This window comes from Lycium barbarum, chromosome 2 (genome assembly GCF_019175385.1).
Source record: "Lycium barbarum isolate Lr01 chromosome 2, ASM1917538v2, whole genome shotgun sequence".
In the NCBI taxonomy this organism is placed as follows: Eukaryota; Viridiplantae; Streptophyta; class Magnoliopsida; order Solanales; family Solanaceae; genus Lycium; species Lycium barbarum.
In genome coordinates, this window is record NC_083338.1 from 148,031,775 (window position 1) to 148,057,805 (window position 26,031).

Here is a 26,031-nt window from a genome sequence, read left to right on the forward strand (position 1 = left end):
AACTATTCTTCCAAAATCCTCTAATCAGAAAGCCAAGGTTAAAATTGAAAAATAAAGGTCTATCCGCTTTATTAAGTATAAACCAAACACATGTTTTATATTAATTTCTCGTATATCCCTTTTTAGTGGTATGAATCAAACTTCTATACCAATAAAAGTATATTAACCAAATAATCCCATCGCTATTAATTTCAATATTATAAATCCATCATTATTAATCTAAAGATAACTCGTTTGATTATAACTCGTTCACTAAGCAAGCGGCCCCTAGTGTCATAATAATAACTACAAGCAACCGTTCATAAGAAGAAGAAAAATGAGATTTTCAGAAACTTGGAAAATAAAGAATATTACCCGCTGGGACAAATTAAAATACATTGATCATCATTACACTATCGTTGTAAATAAGTTAAATTCAGGAGGAAAAATAGCCACGACAATAACAAAATAGCCCGAACCTTACAAATTAGAAATGAACCAAACTCTATATGTCGGAAGCCCAAATCATCAACTAATTTGATCAATGAACTTAGTTGGCTGAAAAGTATATATGCCGTCAGCCTAACAACATCCAATTAATTAGCATTTGGGAGAAAGTGTCATTACGTCCCATCTCTTCCAACCTTCCTAGTGAATTATTTGTGGTTTCAACTAATGCATATTTGGTCTCTCTTTGAATCTCGTCTTTTTTTCTCCTTTCCGCCAAGAATTTGAACATTTTATTAGGCAAGATAATTAAAAGCTTGTGTATATTATATATTTAGAGGGGTGTTAAATAAGCAGGTTGAATTGAAATTGAGCCGGTTAAAATGAGACGAGTTAATAAAGTGGATCAGAAATGAGTTGGGGTAACATGGGCTAAAAAGGGGGTCATAAGCCAATCCCCCCGCCAATTCTTACTAAGTTTTAATTTCTTTGTTTGTTCTCTTATAATTAATTAAGTACCTAATAAAACTCTTTTTTATAGTATGGTTAATATAACATATCAAAGCAAAATGCCCTTTTGAACTATGTTATTATTGTACATCAACTTTAATTTGTTGTAGGAACTCATAAACTTTAAATCTTAAATTCGACACTGCGCCTATATATGTATTGTTTTCAATCGTCTATTGCTAAATTTGTGATTTCGGTATCATTTAAGTCGAAAAACTGGCCGGTTCTCACTTAAATAGAGTAATCCTCAAATAGTAGAACTTCTTATATCTAACTAATTATGTTTTAACATTTACATTTTGGAAGAAATCGATCAGTTTCAAGAAATTTGTGGTGATCTTATGAATTCTAGAAAAACAAATTAATGCAAAAACAAAAACATATCACACAAAGAAAACAAACGATGCTAGTGGTATCTATATAATATTTGCATGAAGAAGCTAAGATCGATTAGGTAGTGGCCTCCATAATTAAGTGGTTCTAAAGGATTACCAATAAATGTGGGATCTAGCAACTGAATCTTTGACCAAAGTTAGCAAAATTCTTCTGTATTTTTCCTGAGAATAGTATGCATGCCTACCAGGATTCCAATTATAGTAGAAAACGCCGAAATGGCTGACGAAATATAAATTAAAGTATTAGTATATGTTTATGAATAATATTGCTAGTGACTAGTGAGTTCCAAAAGAATGGGGAACATGATAACATTTTAAAGGTGACGTGATTGAAAATATCATAGAGTAAAACTAGACAATGATGGTGTTATTTTAGCAGAGACTTGTGCACACGTAAAATAAATGTGTCATGGACGATATCTTTTCAAGGGCAGGTGTAGACGTATTCACTGCTTTAGTCTTAAATTTTATATATATGTTGAAACTAAATTCGCTTTTATTGTCACAAAAGAATATTGCATCCATGCAGTGATATATAACCTGCATCTATTAATTAAAATAGTTACTTGGATCCGCTCCTCCATGTAATATGCCACACTACCATGATTCATTTCTTGTAAATTTTAATCTTAGTTGGTGAGGGTCAAAATTCGCGTTAATGTGATAATAAGATAAAATGTGTTCTTCACCTTATTTTGTTAATATAAGTGAAAATCTGAATGTTGTATGAAACAATTTATAGTTAATTAAAACCACCACTATTTACCTATGGCAGGTATATATGATCACGAACCAATTTGGTACTCTTGTTATTTCGAAGATGAACAATTGCAAGTTTTCTTCCTCAAACACGCATCAACTCTTGTTAATTTGTAATTCTGTCTCTAGCTAGTACCATCGCTTTTAGCATATTATTTTTCTACTACAACAACTTGTTAAGGCGTGTCCGTTTCTATCTAAAATTATTGGCAACTTGTTCCCAAGAAAGCTGGAAAAGTTACTAAACCAAAAAGAAATTAAGAGGTCCGTCTAATTTGCTTGTGCACTTTATGACTACTCTTTTGTTTCATTATAATTCATCAATTCGTCACTACAACTTTAAGCTTTTATTTCCAAATCTGTTCAAAATAGCACTTATAAAGTTGTTTTTCCAGATATAATTCAAAAAAATGGATCTATAATAGTATCAACAGAATCTTAATTTGACTGCATCTAGGACCTACGTATAGCTAAGTTACTAGATTAGAGGGAAAGAAGAAAGATTACATAATAAATAAATATAAATGGAAATAATGGTTTAATATATGGCTAGACTGCTTCATATTTGACCAAATTGCATACCCTCAAGTCCTCAACCAAGCAATCTAAGTTCATCATGATTTTAATATACGTTAACACCATTATTATGTCAGGCTACATAATGGTGTACGCATAACTCTTTACAAGTAGTGTTATTTCATATTATCTAAACGATTATTGGGTTTGCCTATTATATTTCCGACAATACTTTTCGGCAAAGCAGTATCATGTGACATCTCTGCTGCTACGTACGTATTATGTGAAGCATTATAACTGTTTTTTAAAAGATTTTTCAGAGGAATCAGGAGAGGAACTCCATTTGGTAGTCATATGGCCTATTAGCACTATGAGGAACTTTTTTATTTTCTATTCTCTATAGTGACACTAAATTCCTTTTTCCATCTCAAAAGAAAGGGAAAAAAAATCCAATAAAGGGCTTAGGCCCAAGTTTCACACCGATGCCAAGCCCTCCTCCTTTCGCAAATGAACTGCATGGGCTTTCTTAAAATCAGGGAGCCCAATATATGTTCCCACTTCCCATGAACAAATACAGGGCCCAAATGGGAGTGAGGACTAATCCTTAATCCCTTGAAGAAATTACCAAATAACCACTTTTTTGAACTGCTAATCAAATTTTAGCCATTTATCTCACAACTATTTAACGCTTAGCTACTTTTTAGCTTGGAAAAAAATATATCTGGACAAAAGATACTCTTACCTGAAATACGGAAAATTCTAGTAGAGTGGTATAGTGTGCTGGAGTTTGAAATTTTAACAAATGAAACTTTATCACACTATGTTGGAGTTTGAAATTTCCCCATAGGTAAATCCAGTTGGAAACTTTTAAAGGTGAAATTCTAAAATATTATGCAAATTTTCAACCCAATTTTTAAAATAAGAGTCTTTGCGGCAATTTTTATAGCAAAGATTATTCGAACACCGAAACACAATTATGGAATTTAACCTTCAACTTGTTTTTCATGAATAATCTTCATGAAGAAAAAAAGGATTAGAAGAAGAAAACTAAAATAAATGGAAAACGGCTTTATAAGAAGACCAAACTTACCATATGCACAAGGGATTGTATAACATTACAGCTAGACTAATATTTTGTTCATTTTTTTCAAGTTCATATATATGTTTGATCAATTTGAATTCAAGTACTAGGCCAATATAATAACATTAATTGATTGTGTGTCTAATTTTTATATATATATTTTATCTCAAACAAATAATTTTAAGAAGTACGCGGTGTAAACTTTATTTTTTCACACAGATTTTATAATACTTAACCTAATACTTTTTCTTTTATTTGTTATTTCATAACTCAAATATTTAATACTCCCTTTATTTCCTTTGTGTAGTTGTTGGCACTACAAGCTATCTGTAATACAAGTAACACTCAAAGTCCGACCCTCGCAAAAACTAACTAATCTTCAGTGTGAATTCGAACAAAAAAATTTTAGAAATAAAATTTACATATTTAGAAACTAAATAGAAAGTACCATAAGGCACAATAGTTAATATTTAGAAGATGTTTGAAAAATTATGGTCTAAAAAAATATTCTTTGATTGGCTAAATAGTAAATAAGACAAACAAATTGAAACTGATGAAGTAATATAAATACTTATTTTATTTTTAAAAAATTATATATTTGTTGATATGAGGTGAACGCTCAAAGCACGTACCTATAAAACTAGTGAATAAACTTTCTTAATATTAATAATAATAATTTCCTTCTCAACCAAAAAATAAGTAAACAGAGTGGGGTGTATTTCGTGTATTTGAGAGATTCGAAAAGAGTCCAAAAGTTTGGATAATTCTAATTTAGCGCCCTGATAAAAATAAAAAAATAAAAAGGAAATTGAGTATTATAAATATCTTTTTTTTTTAATCCCAAAATAAAAGGCTTGTAATAGGAAATTAAAACCAACAGAAGTAAACGATCAAAATATCTTAAAAGATATATGATCTATTCAAAATGTCAAATGTAGCACATGATCAACATTTTCTAAAAGAGTCTCTTAGAGCCCGTTTGGATTCGCTTATAAGTTGTTTATAAGCTGTTTTTAGTTTTTTTGAGTGTTTTGCTGGTCAGCTTAAAGTCATTTTGTGCTTAAAATAAGTTCAAAAAAATAATTTGGCCCATTTGACTTAGTTTATCTAAAGCAGCTTATAAGCTGTTTTCAACTTATAAGCCAAAAAAATAAATTAACCTACCCCAAATTATTGGTTATAGAGGTAAGCCCATCCAAACAAACTCTTAATAACATTTGAGATATTGTAAAATAAGTTTACATGTGGAAGATTTCACTCAATTCATAACAGGCTTGCTTTCGGCCTCTGTTCGTTGGGCTTCTGCTCTTCTGTTTTCCTCTTGTCCTTTCTGGCCGAGGAAGGATCGGAAAAGGGGCGAATTGATCCTCTCAGATACACAAAACCCTAATTTCGTCTTTGGTCACTTTCAGCTTCCGTATTATTAATATCTTAATTCGAGAATTTAGGGTCCTTGGTTTTTCGAAGGAGCTCGAGCTGCTTTCATCAAATCTTCAATTAAATCTCACATCTCTTTAACAGGTCTTTCTTTCAATTGTTGATTTTAAAGGTACGTTGACTGTTCGCCTACAAAACCCTAGATTTTAACGAGTAGTTTGTTTTGATACTGTATTTAGACATTATTGAATCTATAATTCCAAGCTTATGGAGAAAGTAGAGAGGAAAAGGTATGGGGATAAAGAATCTGATGATGAGAGGGATATTAGGATTGCGAGAAGGAGAGAGAGTGATGATGATGATGATAGGAGGTTGTCCAGGCCAAGAACTGAACGTAGTAATAGGGATGTTAGTGATGATGAACATGAAGATGGTGCTGAAAGGAGGGTGGTGGAGAGGAGGCGAAAAGATGAACTTAAGGATGATGAAGGATGTTGAGGACAAGAGCAGTGTTGAGTACCAGAGGATGACTTGGGATGCTCTGAGGAAAAGTATTAATGGGCTGGTGAATAAAGTTAACGCTGCGAACCTCAAAAACATTATTCCAGAGTTGTTTGCGGAGAATTTGATTCGCGGGAGGGGTCTGTTCTGTATATCCTGTATGAAGTCCCAAATGGCTTCTCCAGGTTTTACTGATGTGTTTGCTGCTTTGGTAGCTGTTGTTAACACCAAGTTTCCAGAAGTGGGTGATCTGTTGCTAAGAAGGATCATACTGCAGCTGTAAAGAGCTTATAAACGTAATGATAAGGTTCGTATCTCTTGCTTTCATGATTGCAGTTATTCTGGCTTTTTCATTTGTGCAACATATTGTGTCGTTGTTGTAAATTATTGCTGTTTGGAGGACCAAGAACAGAGAGTCTATTTGGATGTCAGAGAGATACTTGAAAATCTTCCTTTGAAAGTATGACTTACAAGAGGAAAAAAAGGGTAGGGTGGGGGTGGGGGGGGGGGGGGGGTTACTATGCCAGTTGGTCTAACTATTTCAATACACGTTCATAATGAGAATCTTTTCATAATTTGTCTTACCCTTAGTCTTTCGCTCTTGCAGCCTCAACTGTTAGCAGCTGTCAAATTTATTGCTCACCTTGTAAACCAGCAAACTGTTCACGAGCTTATTGCTCTCGAACTACTTACAGTTTTGTTGGAGAAACCTACTAATGATAGTGTTGAGGTTGCAGTTGGTTTTGTTACAGAGTGTGGTTCAATGCTTCAGGATCTATGTCCGCGAGGTTTGCATGGTGAGTACACCTTGAAAGATATAATATTCACGACTTATGTTTTAGTTTATTGGGTCATGCTAATACCTTTTGTATTTAAATAGGAATATTTGAGCGGTTCCGTGGTATACTATGAATTTTTTTTAGAAGTTCTGTAATGGATTTCTTTTGGTGGCTATTTTGTTTGTGGAGCAATTGTATGGAATTTTGATTTTTATGTTTGCCCTATGTGCTCAGATATTTTCAAGCCGGATCCTAATTTCTTAGAAAACGAAAGAAAGTATGAAGAATTAAAGAAGGCAATACTTGGTGACGAATCCGAGGAAGAAGGAGACTCCGATGCAGAATCAGAGGATGACGATGATGAAGATGAAGATAGTGAAGAAGAGGACGAGGAGCAAATGAAAATAAAGGACGAAACAGAGACAAACTTAATCAACCTTCGGAGAACAATCTACCTGACGATTATGTCTAGTGTTGACTTTGAAGAAGCAGGACATAAGCTGTTGAAAATCAAACTAGAGCCTGGTCAGGAGGTTGGTACCATAAACCTTTTCTTTCTTTTTGTGTTATTCTACTCCTGTTAAGCTTATGTCATTTGCAAAACTGTGTACATCCTCACATGGATTGATCTGTACGTAAATTTTCATGTGCATTGAGTTTGGAAAGATAATAATGTCGCTTTTGATTTGGTTGTCTTTACGTGAAATGGGTTAAGTTAAAACAGAAAAGGTAAGTGAACTTAAAAAAAAGGCTGGGAAAAAATTAGTTTCTGGATAAAAATAAAGAGAACAAAATTAGTTGAGTTTGATTTGCCTCAGGTGGCATGGATAGCACTAAAGGCATTGCCATTAAATCATGCATCAATAGAGCAATTTTTCTGGGATTCTGTTAAACTGATGGTTGAGGAATAGAGGTGGCAATAGAGGTAGGGAACCATGTAATTGGATTGCCTTATGGTCAATGGATGCATGATTTGTGTCTGGTCTTGGACTGTTATAGGAAAGAAAAGAGCACGTGAAGTAGTTTGACAATTCCATTCAGAAGATCAGAAGTACCCTTTTTCACCAACTTTTTATCCAAGGGGAGTATTCCCAGTATATTGATGCTTTGGCTTGATGTACTGGAGGGTGCTATAAGTTTCAGTCAGATTCTCTCTTTCTTAAGCACTACTGCGTGGTTTTTGCTTAGTCTTAATTTCTGAAGTAGTATAAAAAAATAATAATGTTTGACATCTACACATTAGTTATGATCCTGATTGACTCCATTTCTTTGCTCTTCCTTTAAATCCACACTTTCCCATCTTGTGACAATTAGCAGTTTTCTGCCATTTCATATTGCATAATCTCACATATCTTAGATAGGTACTTAACACCCCCCCCCCCACCCCCCTCAAAATAAAAAAAAATAAAAAAAGAAGAAGAAGCTGTCACATTTTCTTAGATTGGTTCACTCTCAAGTTCAGGGAAAGATTAGCTAATGGGTGATTATATTTTAGGACTTCTGATAGAGTCAACATCAGGATAATTTTTTGTTGTTAGTATTAATGTTGAATTGTTTACCTCTTTTTTGTCAATAAGTAACATATTTTGGTAGCCTGGTATTCTGAGTTAGTTTCTCAGGGAGACTGGTAAAAGTGAAAATAGTTGTGGGGTTGTAATCAAGTTTGTCCTGAGGCATGTTGTCTATGCTTTTATTAGTGAATAGCTCTTTGCTTGGTTCTGCTAAAAAACCATTACGAAAAGAAAGAAAAGAAAACTGATATATATTGGTTGGATCCTTGCAGATGGAGTTATGCATAATGTTATTGGAGTGCTGCAGTCAGGAGAGGACTTATCTTCGCTACTATGGACTACTGGGGCAGCGTTTTTGCATGATCAACAGAATTCATCAGGAAAACTTTGAAAAATGTTTTGTGCAGCAGTACTCCATAATCCACCGGCTTGAAACTAATAAACTGCGTAATGTGGCCAAGTTTTTTGCTCATTTGCTCGGGACTGATGCTCTGCCTTGGCATTGTTTGGCTTATATACGGCTGACAGAGGAGGACACAACATCCTCTTCTCGTATCTTTATCAAGATCCTATTCCAGGTACATATAATTTGTTTTTTTGTTTGTACAGCTTGCTTTATCTTTTTGTTCTTTTTTCCCCTAAATAAGTTAAACCTTGCTCAATCTTTGTGGCCTAATTTTTTACCCTCCCTACCATATTAAAAGAATTTGTTGTTTCGGAGTGTCTATTTTCTATTTATCCACCTGTTTGAAGCCCTTTTATCTATGCTAAATATATCACAACATGTCAAAAGTTGCATTTTGTCGAAGCCTATCATATTTTCTCCTGTTTTTTTCTGGGTTTTTATGCTTTCCTTTCTTTTTTAAGTGACGGGTGCCAGGGCGACCCTCATCAGCATTAATACGGCATTATTCTATTAGCTTTGAATTCACTCTAGATGTTTCATTTATTCAGGAGTTGTCGGAGCACCTAGGTATCCGCTTGTTGAATGAGCGTCTTAACGACACCACTATGCAAGATTCCTTGGAGTCTATTTTCCCGAAAGATAATCCCAAGAATACAAGGTTTGCCATCAACTTTTTCACTTCTATCGGTCTGGGTGGAATCACCAAAAATCTGCGAGAGTATCTCAAGAACATGCCAAGGCTTATCATGCAACAACAGAAGCCTGTTTCTGAATCAGATGAGTCTGGGAGCTCATCTGATTCTGAATCTTCAGGATCCGAGTCAGAATCAACGTCATCTTCCAGTTCTGGGGAAAGTGATGATAGTCGAAAGAAGCGGAGAAGAAGGAGAAGATAGAGACCTTAGACTGCTCGGCAATCTGAATACGGATGACTATTTTGATTGAGAACTAGTTGGTAAGTGTTGTTATTCTCAGAAAACTAGATTTTTGCTTGCTTGCTTTGTATGTTTAATCCACTACAATTTGTGCAGTTTCAGTTTTGGCTAGTTGAACCTTGTACAATTTTTTCTCGTCTCTTTCCGTGTTGGTCTGCGAGTACAGGCCTGAACTTGTTTGTTTATCATGTATTGGGAACCTTGAGAATGTTAAACTGATTATGCCCGACTGTTATGTTGGAAATAAGCAGTAGAGTGGAATAAATGAGTGAGATTTTCGTCAATCTGAATTTATAAGGATATGCATTTCAACGAGAGAGTTGTCTACAACTAAGTCCTTAATAATTTCATAGATCTCCCTCCTGGTTTTGCTTCATAAACTAACTTTCCACGTGGTGTTACGTTTATCTCCCTTTTATTTTGATTTCTTTTATAACCATTCTCTTAGTTCTCCTATATTTATCATTAAAGTTGCATCTTCATTGGGGGACCCAAATAAATAATCCTTTTGACGATTACAGGGGCCGAGGGAAAGGAGTGAGGACCGATCCTTACTTTTTGTCCATAGATGTTTGGGGAAAAAAAATTGGAAAATATTTCAAATTAGTGTTCGTTTATTAAATTATTTATTATTTCAACTTCAAACCTGCAATATGGAATTTGAAGTCTTAAAAATAGTTTTTAGAAATTTCAAGTTCACTTAAAAAACTTACAATTATGTTTTCATATCTAAATGCAGCTTTAACTTCAATATCTTAACTTCAAATACCATGTTTTTACAATTACCAACTAATTCTTGTCCAAACGCCGACACAATTTCCTGATCCCAAATGTCACTTGGATCATAGAAACCATGTATGAACTAAAACTAGCCAGGAAATATTTCACATCAGACAAAGTAAGCAAAGAAGAAATTTATTAGGACAGCTGATAAATGTTGGTACGTCTTCTGATAGGGGCATCTAGCATCTGCCTGTCCCATATCTTTAATACCAACGCAACTCCCATTTGGCTAGTCACTGTTGATACTTTTATTGCTCTATAAATGATTTATCTTCTTTGTATATACATGTCCTTAATGTGAGTATATACTGTGATGTGACTGAATACCACCCTTTGTAAGTTGTTGGTACTACAAGATATCTGTAACACAATGGAAGGAACACTCAAAAATCCGACTCTATGGTTAATCGACTCAAGATCAATGTAGTACATCTTTATGTTACGTTGTGAATAAAAAACCATTCTAGCGGCCTCGCATTTTCCATCAAAAAATACATGTAAACTACCACCACCATGCTTATATAGCCAAAATAATTGAGGGTTAATCGCTACTATTTCTATCAACTAAGGGTGGCAAATGGATAGTCGAACTGAGTCAAAATCGGGTAAATCATTATACGGGTCATTGTCAACACTGATCAAAGATTAGTACTCGGGTCAAAGATTAGACTAAGTCAAATCGGCTAAACAATGCAAGGAAATCTTACCAAATTTTAATTTCTTTGTTTATTTTCCAAAAATACATTTAACCAAAAGAAAATATATTTTGACAAGGTTTTAACTATATATTTAGCCTAAAATCAACCTTACTTTCTAAATTAGGTGGGCCTCAAAATGAGCCAAGTTAATAAATAAAACTCGTCATACCCCGCCCAAACTTGGATGAGGTTTTCCCACCCCTAGTATCAACTGCAAATTCAGATAAAACATGAACCAAACCAAATCAAGGGAACAAAAAGAAAATGGAAGACCAAGTTTGAATGATCTCAATAGCAGCTTGGTCATTAAAACCAAACCAAGATTCAGTTGGTTGAATGATGATTAACAGTTTCACACATCAGACTATACATGTGAAGTACATCCAACCAGAAGGAGACCTCCAGAGTTAGTTCAGCAGTTCATTTATCTACATAACTACGACTAAGAGCAAGACATAAGGGATAAACAGGAGTATACATATACTACACGTTTTACTGCAATAGCAAGTGGACACAAAGGTACCACTATTTGTTAGCGTTAGAAGCACGACAGAAGGGGCGGCCCCGAGTCATTTGCAGATTGTCTTGAGTCTCTTGGCAGCTTGGACGAATCCCACAATTACCTGCAACTCATCCAATTGCTTCACCCCGGAAAAGGTGACAAAAGCAGCAGTCAGTAGCGCATAATTTGGAAAACCAGGAGCATAATATAACACATAAGCACAATTATACGAGCAAGAAGGCCTGATATGGTGTTTCCAACGACCAACAAGGTGTCATTCATTGCATGTATCAAGAATAATAACATGAAAGAAAACGCCAAAATTGATCAATCAATTTAGATAGCAGAATTATCAAAAGAAGTTGACATAATACTAGAACCAGATTTCTTGTGCTAAGAACATGGTAAAACATGAAAGGAAAACTATGAAGGGGGGTACGAAAGGATACCTAAAACTCATGTTTAATCGAAGTGCCATGAAAATAGCTCAAATAAAGAACACAAAGCAGTAGCAAGCCTCGAACAAAAAACAGCAACCTACAGATAACTAAGAAAGTACCTGGGATGTGAAATGCCTTTGGACAACATCAATTAGTTGCTCCTTAGAGGGGTTAGGTATAGCTTCCCTCTAATCAGATGACCAGAAAAGAAGTTGGAAAATAAGTTAATATCACATCCTAATAAAAAGAATGATCAAACAAACTGGTAATTACTGTAATCCACTTACAAGGTTAAAGTGTCGCCAATATCTCCATAGTGCAGCCATCTCGAGTTTGCTTAGGTCAACCTTCTGTTAGATAATGTAATTTTTTAGACGGGTATAGAAATTTAAAAGAGTACTATCAGTTGAAGTAATGTCTATAAAAAAAGAAAAGCTTCAGATACTTTCATACCATGGACCCACGATGTGTAGAAATAGATCCTTTCGACTGTGAGTCACATGAAAGGGAGCAGCTCATGGCCTTGTGAGATGACCCATACGGTTTATGTACGCGGTGCCTTGACCTATGAGACTTTTGAGTATCATCGGATGCTAAAGAAATAGAAAGCAAATAAATCAGATTACTTTATAAGGGTGATAAAAGCAAAGAAATGATATGGGTGGGCCAAATGACAATAATCACAACAAAGAAAAAAGAGCTAGCAGCAGTGACAAAAGCAAAAAGGTTTCTGAACATAAAGAATCCTATGTAACAACTATAAGAATTTCAAGAATCAAAAGATATACAGATGGTAGGAAAGAAAACCATATCACATTTTGAACTTCAACAAAAAATATACAGCAAGCCAGAAGCGAAATTACATTACAATTTATCATAAATTAGGTGACTTACCCATATCTGAACCATTCCACTGGACATTTTCGAATTCAAGGTCATCATCATCCTCATTACCAGTGGGAGCTTCAATCACACTTAAAGCATTCCTTTGTAGTTTCACCTCTATGCCATTCGTAAGAACCTGCAATTTTTTCAGTGAAACCAAATATTAGCTGAAACCAATAAAGCAAGTAGCAACAGATCACTACATATCGTTAGTCAATATTACAGATCACTACATATCGTTAGTCAATATTACAGATCACTACATATCGTTAGTCAATACTAGCCCCCCCCCCCCCCCCCCCCCCAAACAAAAAAAAAGGAGCCGATTTTTTTTTTTTAGGCAATGAACAGTTAACAAAAACAAAATTAGGCTAATGTTTGTTAATGTGATTCTGTCGGATTAAAAACAACAAGAAAGACATGAAATAAACAAGTAAATCTGCTTGTCCACATACAAGATATATGGTTCAGTTTAACTCTGACACGACATATTAACAAAAAAATCATCACAAGATTAATAAGCAAGAAAAATATTTGGAATCTGAAAAATCAGGAAGAATCTTCCAGTTGACAGTGAACTACAAAACAAGCCAAATCCTCTCTTGTTTATACTTTTACACAACAAACTAATTATGGCTTTGGATATTAGTTCTAGTACTGGCAGATCTGTAAACAGAATCTCTGGGAAGTAAAATTCATCAGTTTCATAAAACATGCTCACTGCAAAAATGAAAAACAAATAATCCACAGCTAATAATAATAACACAGAAAACCCAAATCATCAATGTTATACTACTAAAACAGAAATCTATCAGTATTACTATCTTCTGCTACTTCTATTATTATATATCCATTGTTAAAATCAAACCTTCTAATCTGGAGATTCCAACAAATTTGATGAGAAAATCTAAGGGAAAAAAAAAAAGAACTCATCAGTGTGTCTCTTAACTCAAATTAGCACAATTTTGTAACCGTCAATTAATTCCCTGCCAAATAGAACTCCTTAAAACACTAGATCTATCAGTAAAAAAAAATGAATTTAACCCTCTTTTTTTAGCCAATGAGTGGCCTTAATCTCAAATGGAATATTTAATCTCTGATAAATTGGTTTCAATAAATAACAAAAACTTCAATTAAGAGAAACAATGAGACTTAGAGGTAAGACCAAAGCTTACAATAAAAAGCAGTAAAATTTAAGAACAGCAAAAAAAAAAAAAAAAAAATTGAAACTTTATGAGTTGAAAGCTCAAATTAACCAAACTATAAGAACCCAACTTGAAAAAAAAATGGACAAATCATCATATAAGGAAGCAAAATTTGAAAAGAGCAATAAAAATTGAAACTTTATAAGTTAAAAACTCAAAACCAGACAAACTATAAACAACCCAAAATCTAATTTTCAGTATTATCCCACATTTGCTATAACAACCCAATGAATAACTTAACAAAAAACCCAATAACACCCACATTGAAAACCCAATATAAAATTCACTCACAACCCAAAATTCCAAAACCCATTTTTCCTAAACATAAACAAGAATAAAAAATTAAAAAAAAAATTAACATAAAATTTGATAATTAATTACCAGCCAATGCCAACCACCAAGACCAACAGCTTTCTTAACAACACCTTGAAGACCAACTAACACACTTTTAGTCCTATTATTACCAGTCACAATAACCTTAGTATGACGTGGCAATACAGATAATTCTTCTTCACTACTATCCCCACCACAGCTTTGTAACTGAGAAACAAACCCATTATTTCCATCCACTGTACTACTCTCTACTGTTTCCAGCATTTTTTTTATTTTATTTTAAAAAAACTCTCAAAATACTAAAATTCAGTCCAAGAAACTGATCAAAGTAGAAAGATCACACATTGTAGAGTTAGAAAAATGGGATTTTTAATGGAAAATAAAAGGAAAATTAAGAGAAATTTGGGGAATAAATCAAATGAAGAAACACATTTTTTTAGAGAGAGAATGAGTTTATGTGTGTATTTGTTTGTGCAGTGTGTGTGCTTTTTTTCTTTTCTGCTTTTGAATTGAATTGGTTGAAATGTAGTAACGCTGTGAATCCCCATGACTTAAAACTATCCAATAGGAACTCGACACGTATGAGTTATGGGGCCGTCAATCATGCGCTTTTGCGGCATGATATCATACCAGTAGCCGGTTACCGGTAACTATAGTGGGGTGAGGGTGGTGGGGGGGTGTGAGGGCGGGGGGGCGTGGGGTGAAGTCTGTTCAGTTACTCTGACGACCGTTTTATGACTGGTCAGGAAATGGATAAAGGGATCATCAGCCTAAATGACAAAACTAGCCCTTTGTTTATTCTTCATTCTTGTACCCCAATCCATTGGATTAATAATACTAATAAATTAAACTTTTTACTCGAACTAAAGTTTTGTGTTCAAACTTTAGGCATAGTATCGTCATTTGCTAGAAAGTAATTTTCCCCGCAATGTGAAAGTTCTCAGTCACTAATTCGAAATTAATCAAGCTTCAACGTGATACCAAATATCGGGTGGACAAAAGCTTTAAGCGTGAATCCAAAATTAATCAAGTTTCAGTTTCAATGTAGTACCAAATATCAGGTGGACAAAGTTCTCTGCACGAACACGAAATTAATCAAATTTCATTGCGGTACCAAATATCGGGTGGACAAAAATTTCCGGCATGAACCGGAAATCAATCAAGTTTCAAATGCGGTACCAAATATTGGGTGGACATTTTATTTATTTTTACCTAGTACATCATTTCTTTTTATTTTACATTGTTAAAGAAGTAAGAAAATGCATAATTGGACATTAGTGAAGATTACTAGAATTTAAATTTGCAATTGTAATGCAAATTCCATTGCAGCTTCATGGAATTTAGAATTGTCCCCTCACGTGTTGTATACTTCTTTATGCTGGCAACAACGATAAGGTTAGAAAGCATGGATTAGTGTAGCTAACTTTCAAGCGTGATTAAAATATTCTTTTAATGAGATAAAATAACGATAAATTGTAACTAAATATTTTAAATTAAATTAATTCAAATACTCCTTCCGTCACAAAATAAGTATCGCTTTAGCTTATTTTAAGTTCATTAAAAACTATATAAGTACAATGTATAGTTTACAAAATTCTCTTTTGATTAGTAAATGCTTCTTGAAAATTGAGCACTATTAAATTATAGTTTTCAATATAAGGGTATATATAGTTGAAAAAAATACTATTTTTGTCTTGAATTTCAAAAGCGATAATTATTTTACGACATTTTTTTTTTGTTAAAATGACACTTATTTTTTTACCGAGGGAGTATGTCTTAATCCAAACTAATCGAAATTGATTACACCAATCATCAATAATTAATTCTCTCCTAATCCTATCTAAGTTGTGTCATTCAAAATTCCGAATGTAAACTCATCCAAAGCATTTTCTGTTAAAGTTAGATCTTAGAAATGATCGATTTAAATGTAAACTCATCCTAAGCATTTTCTGTTAGATCTTCGAAACGACCAATTGAAATATAAACTCATCCTAAGCTTTTTCTCTCTTCCTCTTCATGTCCTATTAATTAGAAGCGTCCAACAACGCCATACTAGTTAAGCTACTAAGCTACAATAAGAGGCTCACTAAAATTGTTTAACTTCTAAAATAATAATAATAGTATTATCATTGCTTTTGGACGCAGAAAATAAAATGTTTCAACAATTATTTTAATTTATGTCGGCCATTTTATTGCTGAATTTAATGTCCATAAATTTCTTTTCTCAATATTTTTCTGAAATGAAACTAATAATAGTAGTTAAAGTTGTTCTATAAGTTATAAAATAGTTTTTTTTTTTTGGGTTTTAATATAAGTTATAGTAGTAATAATTAAAAAGAACAATGAAAATGTAAATGTCCAATGTTTTAGAGGAGAATAATGTAATAGAGGAAGGGCATATGAAACAAAGAAGTAACGTACGAGAAGTGTGAAGTAACGGAAGAAAAAAACCGGGAAATCATGTGAGGGGCCCCACGTGGAAGAAGAGGTCTACCTGCCGTCGGTGTTGTCTTTATCCGACACTAGGACTCCTTTATTTTTATCCCAAAAATAAAATATATTGCACCAATGTACTCCCTCCATTTCATCATTTTATGTATCTTCTTGATTGGACATGAAATTTCAGCAAGAAAATCAGAAAAAGTTCTAGTGATTTTAATTTTTGTAGTGCTAAAAAGACTAAAAAAGTTATATAATTAAGTATTAAGAGTGGGCATGGCATTGTATTTGAAATTTCGATTCAGTAATTTTGATTTTCGATTTTCAAAATTGTTATACTATTACCATACCAAATTAATTTGGTAAAGTTCAGTATTTTTAAGTTTGATTTAAACATTTCGACTTATACATCTCTTATAAGAGAAAATTATGACTTCGGCTATTCAAAAAATGTCTCGATTATATCACACTAAAACCTTACTCTTTGTAAAAATATTTAAAAGAAAGTACAAATAATTCCCTTTGTTAATTAATTACACAACAATGGCATTTCAATCAAGATACTCCAGTACAGAGATAGGGCATTTTAATCAATTATATCATATTAACACCTTATACGTGTAAAAATATTTAAAAGAAATTACAAGCAATTTCAACGTCTAAATAATTAATATTGTACTAATACTAGTTTATATATTTGTTATTATTATAATAATATATATAAATTGTATATATAACTATATACTTCGGTGTGTTATTTGGTATTTTGTTTTTTTTTTTTTTTTTTACAAATACAGAATTCTGTATCAAATACCAAAAAAAATTAAATTGCATATCAAATACTGTACCAAAGGAGTGCCATAATATCAAAACCGCTATATCAGAAATTTCTATTTTAGTATTGTAATCGGTATCTATCGTATCATGCTCACCGCTAGTACTTATAGCTTAAGTTTGTCAAGAGAAGAAACTACATTACGATAAGTGTTGAGCTTTATCTTTCACCTGCACAAGGAGGAAACCAAGCAATTAGTTTGGCTTGTTGGGAAAAAAAGCTTATGGTTTTAAACTAAAGATGTTTATAATGTACGAAAAGGTCATTTGGATCTTGTGGTCCTAACATATGGAATTTTAGATTCAAAGTTTTTCTTTTGTTTGGTTTTATATGATGCATTTTAATTGGACACATAATTTTAAAAAGGACTTTTGAAATTTGTGAACCAGAACAAACTTTGAATATTTGTGTAACTTCATAAGAATAAAATGAAAAGTTTAAAGTTAAATTATTTTAAAATAATAATGTATTATTCTTGTTGAAACACACTAAAAGAAAAGTGCATCACATAAATAAAACTGAAGAGATATTAAATATAAAATGTTACTATATTTTAAAAAAATTGATAAAAATAAGTAAAGTACATAGATTTATCGAAGTAATAGTAATCAACAATAAAAATTTCTTTAATTAATACTCCACGATTGTCCTCATGTGAAGCGATTTTTTTGCTGGTTAATCAGAAGGAAATTTTTGTTTCAATCATATCTCCGATTCACTTTTTGAATAATGACTTTTTTTCTGTCTGAATAATATTAGTCGAATGTTTCCCGCCACTACGGAGATACATGGGCCGTAGATCTACGGTGTCGGATTGTTGTAGCCGTCAGATCATTTCGGCGTGAATGGGATTAAAAAAACGGAAAAGGACCAAAATTACCCTTAAACTTTGAAAAATAATTCATCCATACCTTTCGTTATACTTTATGGCCAATTATACCTTTACCGTTATACTATCGGATCAATTATACCCTTATGTCTAACAGCTGCCACGTGGCATCATCTCAGCCCTTCAAAATTATTTTCCCCTCAAATAATTTTTTTACCCACTAAAATAATCCAAACCGACCCGAATTTTTTTTTTCCAGCCAAAGTGATACGGACCCAACCCATTACCCCTGGGCTGGAAAAAAAAATTCGGGTCGGGTCGGGTTATTTTAATGGGTAAAAAATTATTTGAGGGGAAATTAATTTTGAAGGGCTAGGATGATGGCACGTGGCAGCTGTTAGACATAAGAGTATAATTGGCCCTAAAGTATAACGAAGGGTATGGATAAACTATTTCCCAAAGTTCAGGGGTAATTTTGGCCCTTTTCCGTTAAAAAAATGTTTAAGAGCCCGTTTGGATTGACTTATAAGTTATTTATAAGCTGTTTTCAGCTTTTTTGAGTGTTTGGCTGGCCAGCTTAAAGCTATTTTATGCTTAAAATAAGCTCAAAAAATTAATTGAACCCGTTTGACTTAGCTTATCTAAAACAGCTTATAAGCTGAATTTCAGCTGTTTTTTTTAAGCCCATCCAAAATGGAGTAGATAATAAGATTCTGAAAAACAGACACGTTAAAGATCTTCCGCATAACATGAGTAATCATCACTAAAGTTGAAATCAAAGTTTTTGTTCCTCTTTTTTCTCATAAATATACCTTGGTATTAAAAAGCCTAATATGACAGAAAGTCATAAAGCAAAGGCAGTGGGTATAATGCATAAAATATATATTCATATAGTCCAACTTAATGTCTCTGACTTGAACTATTTGTATATAATAAATTAAACGGAAAAGGGCCAAAATTACTCCTGAATTTTGGAAAATAGTTTATCCATACCCTTCGTTATACTTTAGGGTCAATTATACTCTTACCGTTATACTATGGGGTCAATTATACCCTTATGTCTAACAGTTGCCATGTGGCATCATCCCAACCCTTCAAAATTATTTTCCCCTCAAATAATTTTTTACCCACTAAAATAACCCAACCCGATTTTTTTTCCAACCAAAGTGATACGAACCCAACCCATTACCCCTTGGCTGGAAAAAAAAATCGGGTCGGGTTGGGTTATTTTAGTGGGTAAAAAATTATTTGAGGGGAAAATAATTTTGAAGGGCTAGGATGATGCCACGTGGCAGCTGTTAGACATAAGCGTATAATTGACCCCATAGTATAACGGTAAGGGTATAATTGATCCTAAAGTATAACGAAGGATATGGATGAACTATTTCCTAAAGTACAGGGGTAATTTTGGCCCTTTTCCGTAAATTAAAATATATGTATGTATACAATAATTCGCACTACATAATACAAAACAATAACAATGTAATAGTAGTACTATAACTTATATGGACTTATAAAATATTAAGTATTTCTATGAATATAAAGTTGAAAGACCGATTTTATAGTTCATTATGAATGTTCTTTTAATCATTTGGTTCTATTCGGATAAATTACATAAAAATTAATAATGAAGCGTATGAAATATTTGTCGTGTCATTTTCTTCTATTAAATACCGATCACTACGGATCGTTTTCGCGAATTGAGTTGAATTGAAAGAACAATTAATCTCCTGTGAAGTACACATTAAAGATGACCCATTTTGCAATTTCAACATTCAATCATACATAATTATTGTACTTGAAATATTTTCTCTAGTGGACCGCTGAACAATAGATAACAATGTCACAAGCTGATAATTTATTTTTGTTTTTGTTTTTGTAAACATATTTTAGTAAACCCAATCCTTTAATTTTCCCATTTTATATTGACTAATTAAATGTCACTCCCAATGTATAAAGAGCATGAGTCTTCGTTGAGGAATTGACTATAGGGTACAGAATACAAGATGTGATTCTTTTTGCTTAATTATGGTTTATTATTATGGGTATAATTAAGGGCAACTGTTTGTTTCTAGACCAGCTTTGTCTCGTCTCTTCAAGGAATACTAAAAAAGAGTGCTAATGACAATGGGACTCATGCAGATAATAAAAAGCTTAAGAATTAAGCCTATTCTTTTTCCTTCTCATTATCATATACTGCATTTTCTTTCCTCTCGGCTATTCACGCATAAAGATCGTAACATGTATGTTCGACTTCAATTACCAATATTATAATAGACTCTTAACAAAGAAAACATTTTTAAGAAAGCAAGTCTTTCAAGTAGGGCCTCAAAGAAGCCAGACGATTTGCTCCAACCTATACAAGGGGCCGTTAGACTGTCGCTAATCGCTAGTTATATCCCAGCCAAGCAATCAAAGTCGAGACCTTGCTGAAACTAGTGAAAGAAAGAGAAGGGAAAGCAATGAGGTATATAAATTGGTTGACTCATTAAGCCATGACCTGAAGAATACTACAAGAGAGTCGGAATTGAGACTAATTATGCAATTGCCACTAAGCATTCTTCTCACTTCTTAGTGTATTTTGTATCGTATCAAAGCATATAGAGTTGCAGAGGTTATGCACTCAAGTCATGTGGTCACCAATATATCGAAGATTTTTCATATGTATATTGCAATTTTCATATTGTAAAGGTATTGTCATGCTTGTGGTTTTTGTCTAAACGCACAATCAGCATATATACCGGGTCCTTTCTAGGTTTCTGGTGGGCCTTGCCTAACTGGTCCATCCCTATAACCTGGATGCTTGGGTCCGGCCCACTTTTCACTGGTCACTCCCAATTTCCTTGGGCTGCTTCATTGGATTTTTATGAAGACACAAGTACCAAAGTGAAGTTACAATCACTGGACTACAACTCAATTTTGAATACTTCATCCAGAATAGCCAATCATAGTAAATTTTTGGCATTTGCAACCAATGAACTAGTAATCATTTGAAGCCAACAAAAATTATGGTAGACTGGCAAGTTAAATCCTTCATTAACCAGAAGTCTTAAGTTTGAGCACTGACTATGGAGTCGCCTTTGTCAAGGAGCGCTTTACCCCCCGCTCCTATACTTGCCGGGGTGAATTCAAAGTTACTCGGGGCCTAAGGGCCTAATGCACGTACCGGAAACCGAGTGGATTTTTTTTTTTTTTTAAATAATCGTTTTAAGAGGTATAAACATATAATAAAAAGAACTAAATTCTGTCTCTTATATTACACTGAGGATATTCCAATTTTACAACTGTATTAAAGAGAACATTTGGTTCTAGACTCTTTCTGCAAAATCAATTTCCTATTCTGAATTTTAAACTCAACTGAAGTTTAAAACATAGGATCTTCATTAGCTTCTTCATTATTTTCTCCTCCCTTCTTGCTATATCTCCAGGTTCATGGCTGCTGCTGCTGCTGGAAGACGTCGTTGCTCTACAAGAATGCGAGGGACCTTCGTCCGTACGCTCAGCTTCCAGCCTCTTAGCAGCCTGATCTGGGGATTGCTCACTGGATATGTTATTATCAGCAATTTGTTCAATTTCTTTGGCTGCAGCTCCACTCCCTTTAATAAGTGACTCTGCCAAACAATCCAAATATAGAGGTATTAGAAGAATTGGATGCGTGTATTAGAAGTAAAACGATGAAGGAAGAGTGGAACAGTCGGTCAATGCTAACAAGAAAGATGAGATGTCGACACAATGCACATCGCAAATAATTACAAGCACCCTTAACGCATTATTTCGGTAGATGTCATCATATTTGAGATGGTTAATTAATCAGTTCTTCAAGTGCACGTTGAGGTAAAGATCAGAAGTTGACTTTCTAAATCATGCATGTTCTGTAATGTATTTTTCTTATCTATCATGTCAAGCTTTTGGTAAGGGTATTCTTAGATTACCTTCGTAACAGTCATCTATTATTTTCTGCACAATCCATAGCTATACGTTGGCATAGTAAAATACACCACGTACTGATTCTTCCTTTTATTCCCTCACTCTCACCGGAAAAAGAATACGCAACAGTTCTCATTCTCTCGATGTCCAGATGAATCAAATAATGAGTTGGACTTACACACTCATGCATTTCCTTCTAATGTTAATTCTCTTTCCTTCTGATGTCCACTGGAAGAAGTGTGCCAGCATGAAATGACAAGTGAATGTATCTTCAGGATAATCGACTAAAATAAAGGTTGTTAAACAAAATTCTTCATAATGCTTAGATGAACAAGCGTTTTCTGAGTGTATTGTTCAAGATGAACCAATAACCGAGGACTTAACTCATAAACATGAAAACTTTCAGATGCATCATACATGACTTCGTGCTCTCTAAAGTATTACCTGGATATCTGGGGTAGTTTTTTTACCGAAATAGTTCTTGGGAATTGAAAAAAAAAATGAGCAGTATTTTTGACACCAAGCACAGATATCCAAACTTTTACTTAACAGAAAATAGAGCCACAAGTGATGTCTTCCTAGAGGTTTAAAAGTTGAAATGGGGCGAAGGTATACAGAAACATACTGAAGCCATAACCAAATGGAAGGTAATATGAATCTCATAAGAAGGTGAGGGCAAAGACGTTTACTTACCTAAAAATGCATTCTCCACAACCACATCATTTGCTATTTCGCACATCATTATGTTATAATTGCTGGTTGAACCTTTTCCATTCAAATCTTCTTTCTTCTCATCATCCAAATCCCGTAAAAGTGCCAGAGAGTCGAAATATTCATCAGATGCCAAGCTCATGCGACTTGAATTCTCTGAACTAGACAAATGTGATGCTACATCGCCAAGGTCGTTGACTTCCAGGTAGTCCCCTCTTAAAATGCAATCTAACTCAGCTACTATATCATCATCAGAGGGATCTATAAATTTGTCAACAAGTGATGACCCAACCCCTTCTGTCTGGTTGTTTGCCTGAAAAACTTCTGCAGTGATTAGATAGCTCGATAACAGCATACAAACACATTACCAACCCAAGAGAAATAAACAGTGAGAAATATACCATATAGAGCAAAGAGAATGTTATTGTCAAAGAACACCAAGTCAAATTTAGTGATTTAATCATAAACTACGAAGATGAAAAAAAGGAAAATTTGAACCACAAATGTGTTGAACTCAAGCTCATTCAGAACTTGGCCAATGGCTTTATTATGGAGTTGATATCACATGGTCACTCAACTAATGATAATTATCTCAGAAAGTCACTTTTCTTTATTTCGTAACATAAAAGTCACTCATTATTGTCATTTCACCTAAAAGTCACTCATTTCACCAGCAAATATAACCCTATAACAACAAAACTATGTCAAAATTAGCTGGACATTAGCAGGCTGGAAGTGCTAGTGAGAAAGGGAAAGACGTAGCACCGACCTGGGATTCACAAATTGAACATTGCCCATCGTTACTGCTAGTGTGATGGTTAACTGATGCCATCAAGCTAAGTTGTAAGGCCCAGGTGTCAAGATCTTCGTTATTGACCTTGTTTTCGTGCTCTGGCTTCATCTCATTGTTTAAGTTCTCATCACAGCAGCTGAAAACTCTACAAAGTACAGAAGACTCCTGCAAAATATCCAACCAAACCAGCAATTCACTTGCGTGTCTGACAAGATCGAAGCGATAAATAATCAGAGATTTGAATAGAGGAAAGATGGTAGTGAATATTACTTTAGACTTGGTCTGATCACGCTGCTCTTTCTCGGTTATTTTATACTCCTGCATAATCCAGCCAGTTTTCTCTCCAATAGGGGCTTCGACTTCAGAAAATTCAAAAGTGCTTATCCAACCACAGATGACAGAATTTGCAAATATTTCACACGCTTCGCCTTTTGCTTTCCAGTCTCCATGTTTGTCTCTTTTTTCTCTGTTGATCCTACTAGAAACCATGCTCCATCTACGTGTATCATGAATGAATAGTAAGAAAACAGATTTAAGCTGACTCAAAGTTAATTGATTATTACATGCAATTACCAAAAAACATATTGAAAACTTGGACCATTTTATCAACAATGAGGGATTGAAAAACAAGAAGAGAGACGGAAAACATGTGTACTCAACACGATATATCAAAGGAATGGTAAATGAAACAAGGCATTAAGATCTCAATACTCCATCCACTAAAAGCAAATTAAGTTTCAGATTTCCTAATTGGATACAGACATTTGAACATAACTTAGATGATAAAACAAATTCTTTTGCAAACAGGACGGCAGGTTTTTAAGACAGAATCTATGAACGTCATTTCATTGATGAGTGAACTGACAATTAAACTTGATGTTTACCTGGAAAATTTGAAGGATCATACTGATAGGGATTATCGACAATCACATCGTCAGGCACAGGTGATCCACGGTTAAATTGGTCCAGGGACAAAATGATTTCTTCATTAGTCTAACAGGAACTCATAAAACCTGGAGGCGGACCCGACAAAGCCATAGGACACATGGTAGACGATGAAATAGATCAAAGCCGGAAAAGCTAGCACTCTGATCTACTCCTTATCTGTTAAATCAGAGACGGAGAGTTAATGAGACAAAGGCACAACCAATGACAGATACCACATAACCACAGGTTAAAACTCGCCAACAGCTTTCTATATATAACTACAAACATAAAAGAGAAAAAAAATCCAAAAGATCATTCAATAGTTTTGTCGGATACAGCTGTTAATTACCCTCTAATTTTGAAAAAAAAAAAAAAAACTCATCTTTTATGAAATAATCTTGGCGAGATATATCGAACCTACCTCATAGTCTAAAATAGATTACTGTAAAATTTAAGGGTCATGGTAAATACAGAAGAGCCGTGAAAAAGTGTCGGTGAAGACACAAAGCTGAACAAGTTGATCAATTCTTTATGTGCCAAATAAAGGAAATAAACCAAAAACTCAAAATCATTTCAACCAGATATATCTAAAGTGTTTGAACAAAATTAGAAACTATTGATGATAACTCTTTATGGAAAGATTGCTAGGCATGGAAATTTCACCAATTAGGTAATCACCCTGTTCAGTTTCAGAAGTAACTTTCATTAACTTCAAATGATAACTAAAACTGCACCCAGCATTAGTCCATGGACTAAGCCTTGACTTGAAAAAGACCTGCAAAATCTCCATTTGGATAGCATATACATCACACTTTGGTCCCTTGTTTTTCCCTATAATTGTCATATACACTAAGTAGAAAAAGAAAAATTTAATATGAATGTTCTTCGTGGTGAACAATCATCGGGGAAACAAGAACGACAAAACCCAATAATATAGGCACAATGATCAAGAAAAGGGCAAAAGCAGTTCAAAATGAAAATTTTAGAATAACCCCTGAAGAACAAAGCATTAAAAACAAGTTCAGAATAGAACACCCAATAATAGAAAAAAGAATGAGCAACATTATCCACCAATATGGCAATATTATCCATCAAAAACCTAAAGAATTTGGGCAAAAACAGTTGAACATGGAAAATATAGAAGAACAGCTGAAGAATTAAAGGGTAGAAGAAAGCAAATTCAGAGTTGAACACCCAATAACTAAAGAAGAATAAGCAACATTTTCATCAATATGGAAGTTTTAAGTAGGAAACAAAAAGGTAAAACTACATAATTGAGTAACAAAAAAACATTTACTGGTAAAAGCAAGCAAGAAATTCATAAAATCTATGGCCGCTAGCTAAATCTTCACTTCAATTTGTTTTAAATTTTGAATACTCCATCCAAAATAGCCAATCATAATAGATTTTTGGTATTAGCAACCAACGAAACAGTAATCATCTGAAACCAACAAAAATTGGGGCGGCATGGTAAGTGAATTCTTTCATCCTTAACTAGAAGCCTCGGTTCGATCCCTGGATACGGAAT

The 26,031-nt window shown here is 33.8% G+C and overlaps 2 protein-coding genes and 1 pseudogene across 3 annotated transcripts; 1 reads left to right on the plus strand and 2 right to left on the minus strand.

Moving 5' to 3' along the window:
- The first annotated feature begins 4,925 nt into the window (after positions 1–4,925).
- On the plus strand, positions 4,926–9,480 carry LOC132627965 (uncharacterized; annotated as a pseudogene).
- A 1,462-nt stretch (positions 9,481–10,942) lies between these two features.
- LOC132627966 (uncharacterized) lies at positions 10,943–14,538 on the minus strand. Of its 2 annotated transcripts, none has more exons than XM_060343610.1 (6): positions 14,091–14,538; positions 12,514–12,640; positions 12,073–12,212; positions 11,907–11,966; positions 11,739–11,807; positions 10,943–11,318 (listed from the first exon to the last, which is right to left on the minus strand). In XM_060343610.1, the coding sequence occupies exons 1-6, from the start codon at positions 14,304–14,306 to the stop codon at positions 11,247–11,249; spliced, it is 684 nt and encodes a 227-aa protein (XP_060199593.1). In that variant the 5' UTR covers positions 14,307–14,538; the 3' UTR covers positions 10,943–11,246. The 2 variants fall into 2 exon arrangements, with proteins under 2 accessions (XP_060199593.1, XP_060199592.1); XM_060343609.1 differs by having other exon boundaries at positions 11,907–11,969; positions 14,091–14,537.
- Positions 14,539–21,375: 6,837 nt separating this feature from the next.
- LOC132627968 (uncharacterized) lies at positions 21,376–26,015 on the minus strand. Its single transcript, XM_060343613.1, has 5 exons — positions 24,461–26,015; positions 23,847–24,072; positions 23,553–23,741; positions 22,766–23,096; positions 21,376–21,756 (listed from the first exon to the last, which is right to left on the minus strand). The coding sequence occupies exons 2-5, from the start codon at positions 24,063–24,065 to the stop codon at positions 21,473–21,475; spliced, it is 1,023 nt and encodes a 340-aa protein (XP_060199596.1). The 5' UTR covers positions 24,066–24,072; positions 24,461–26,015; the 3' UTR covers positions 21,376–21,472.
- Positions 26,016–26,031: the final 16 nt, after the last annotated feature.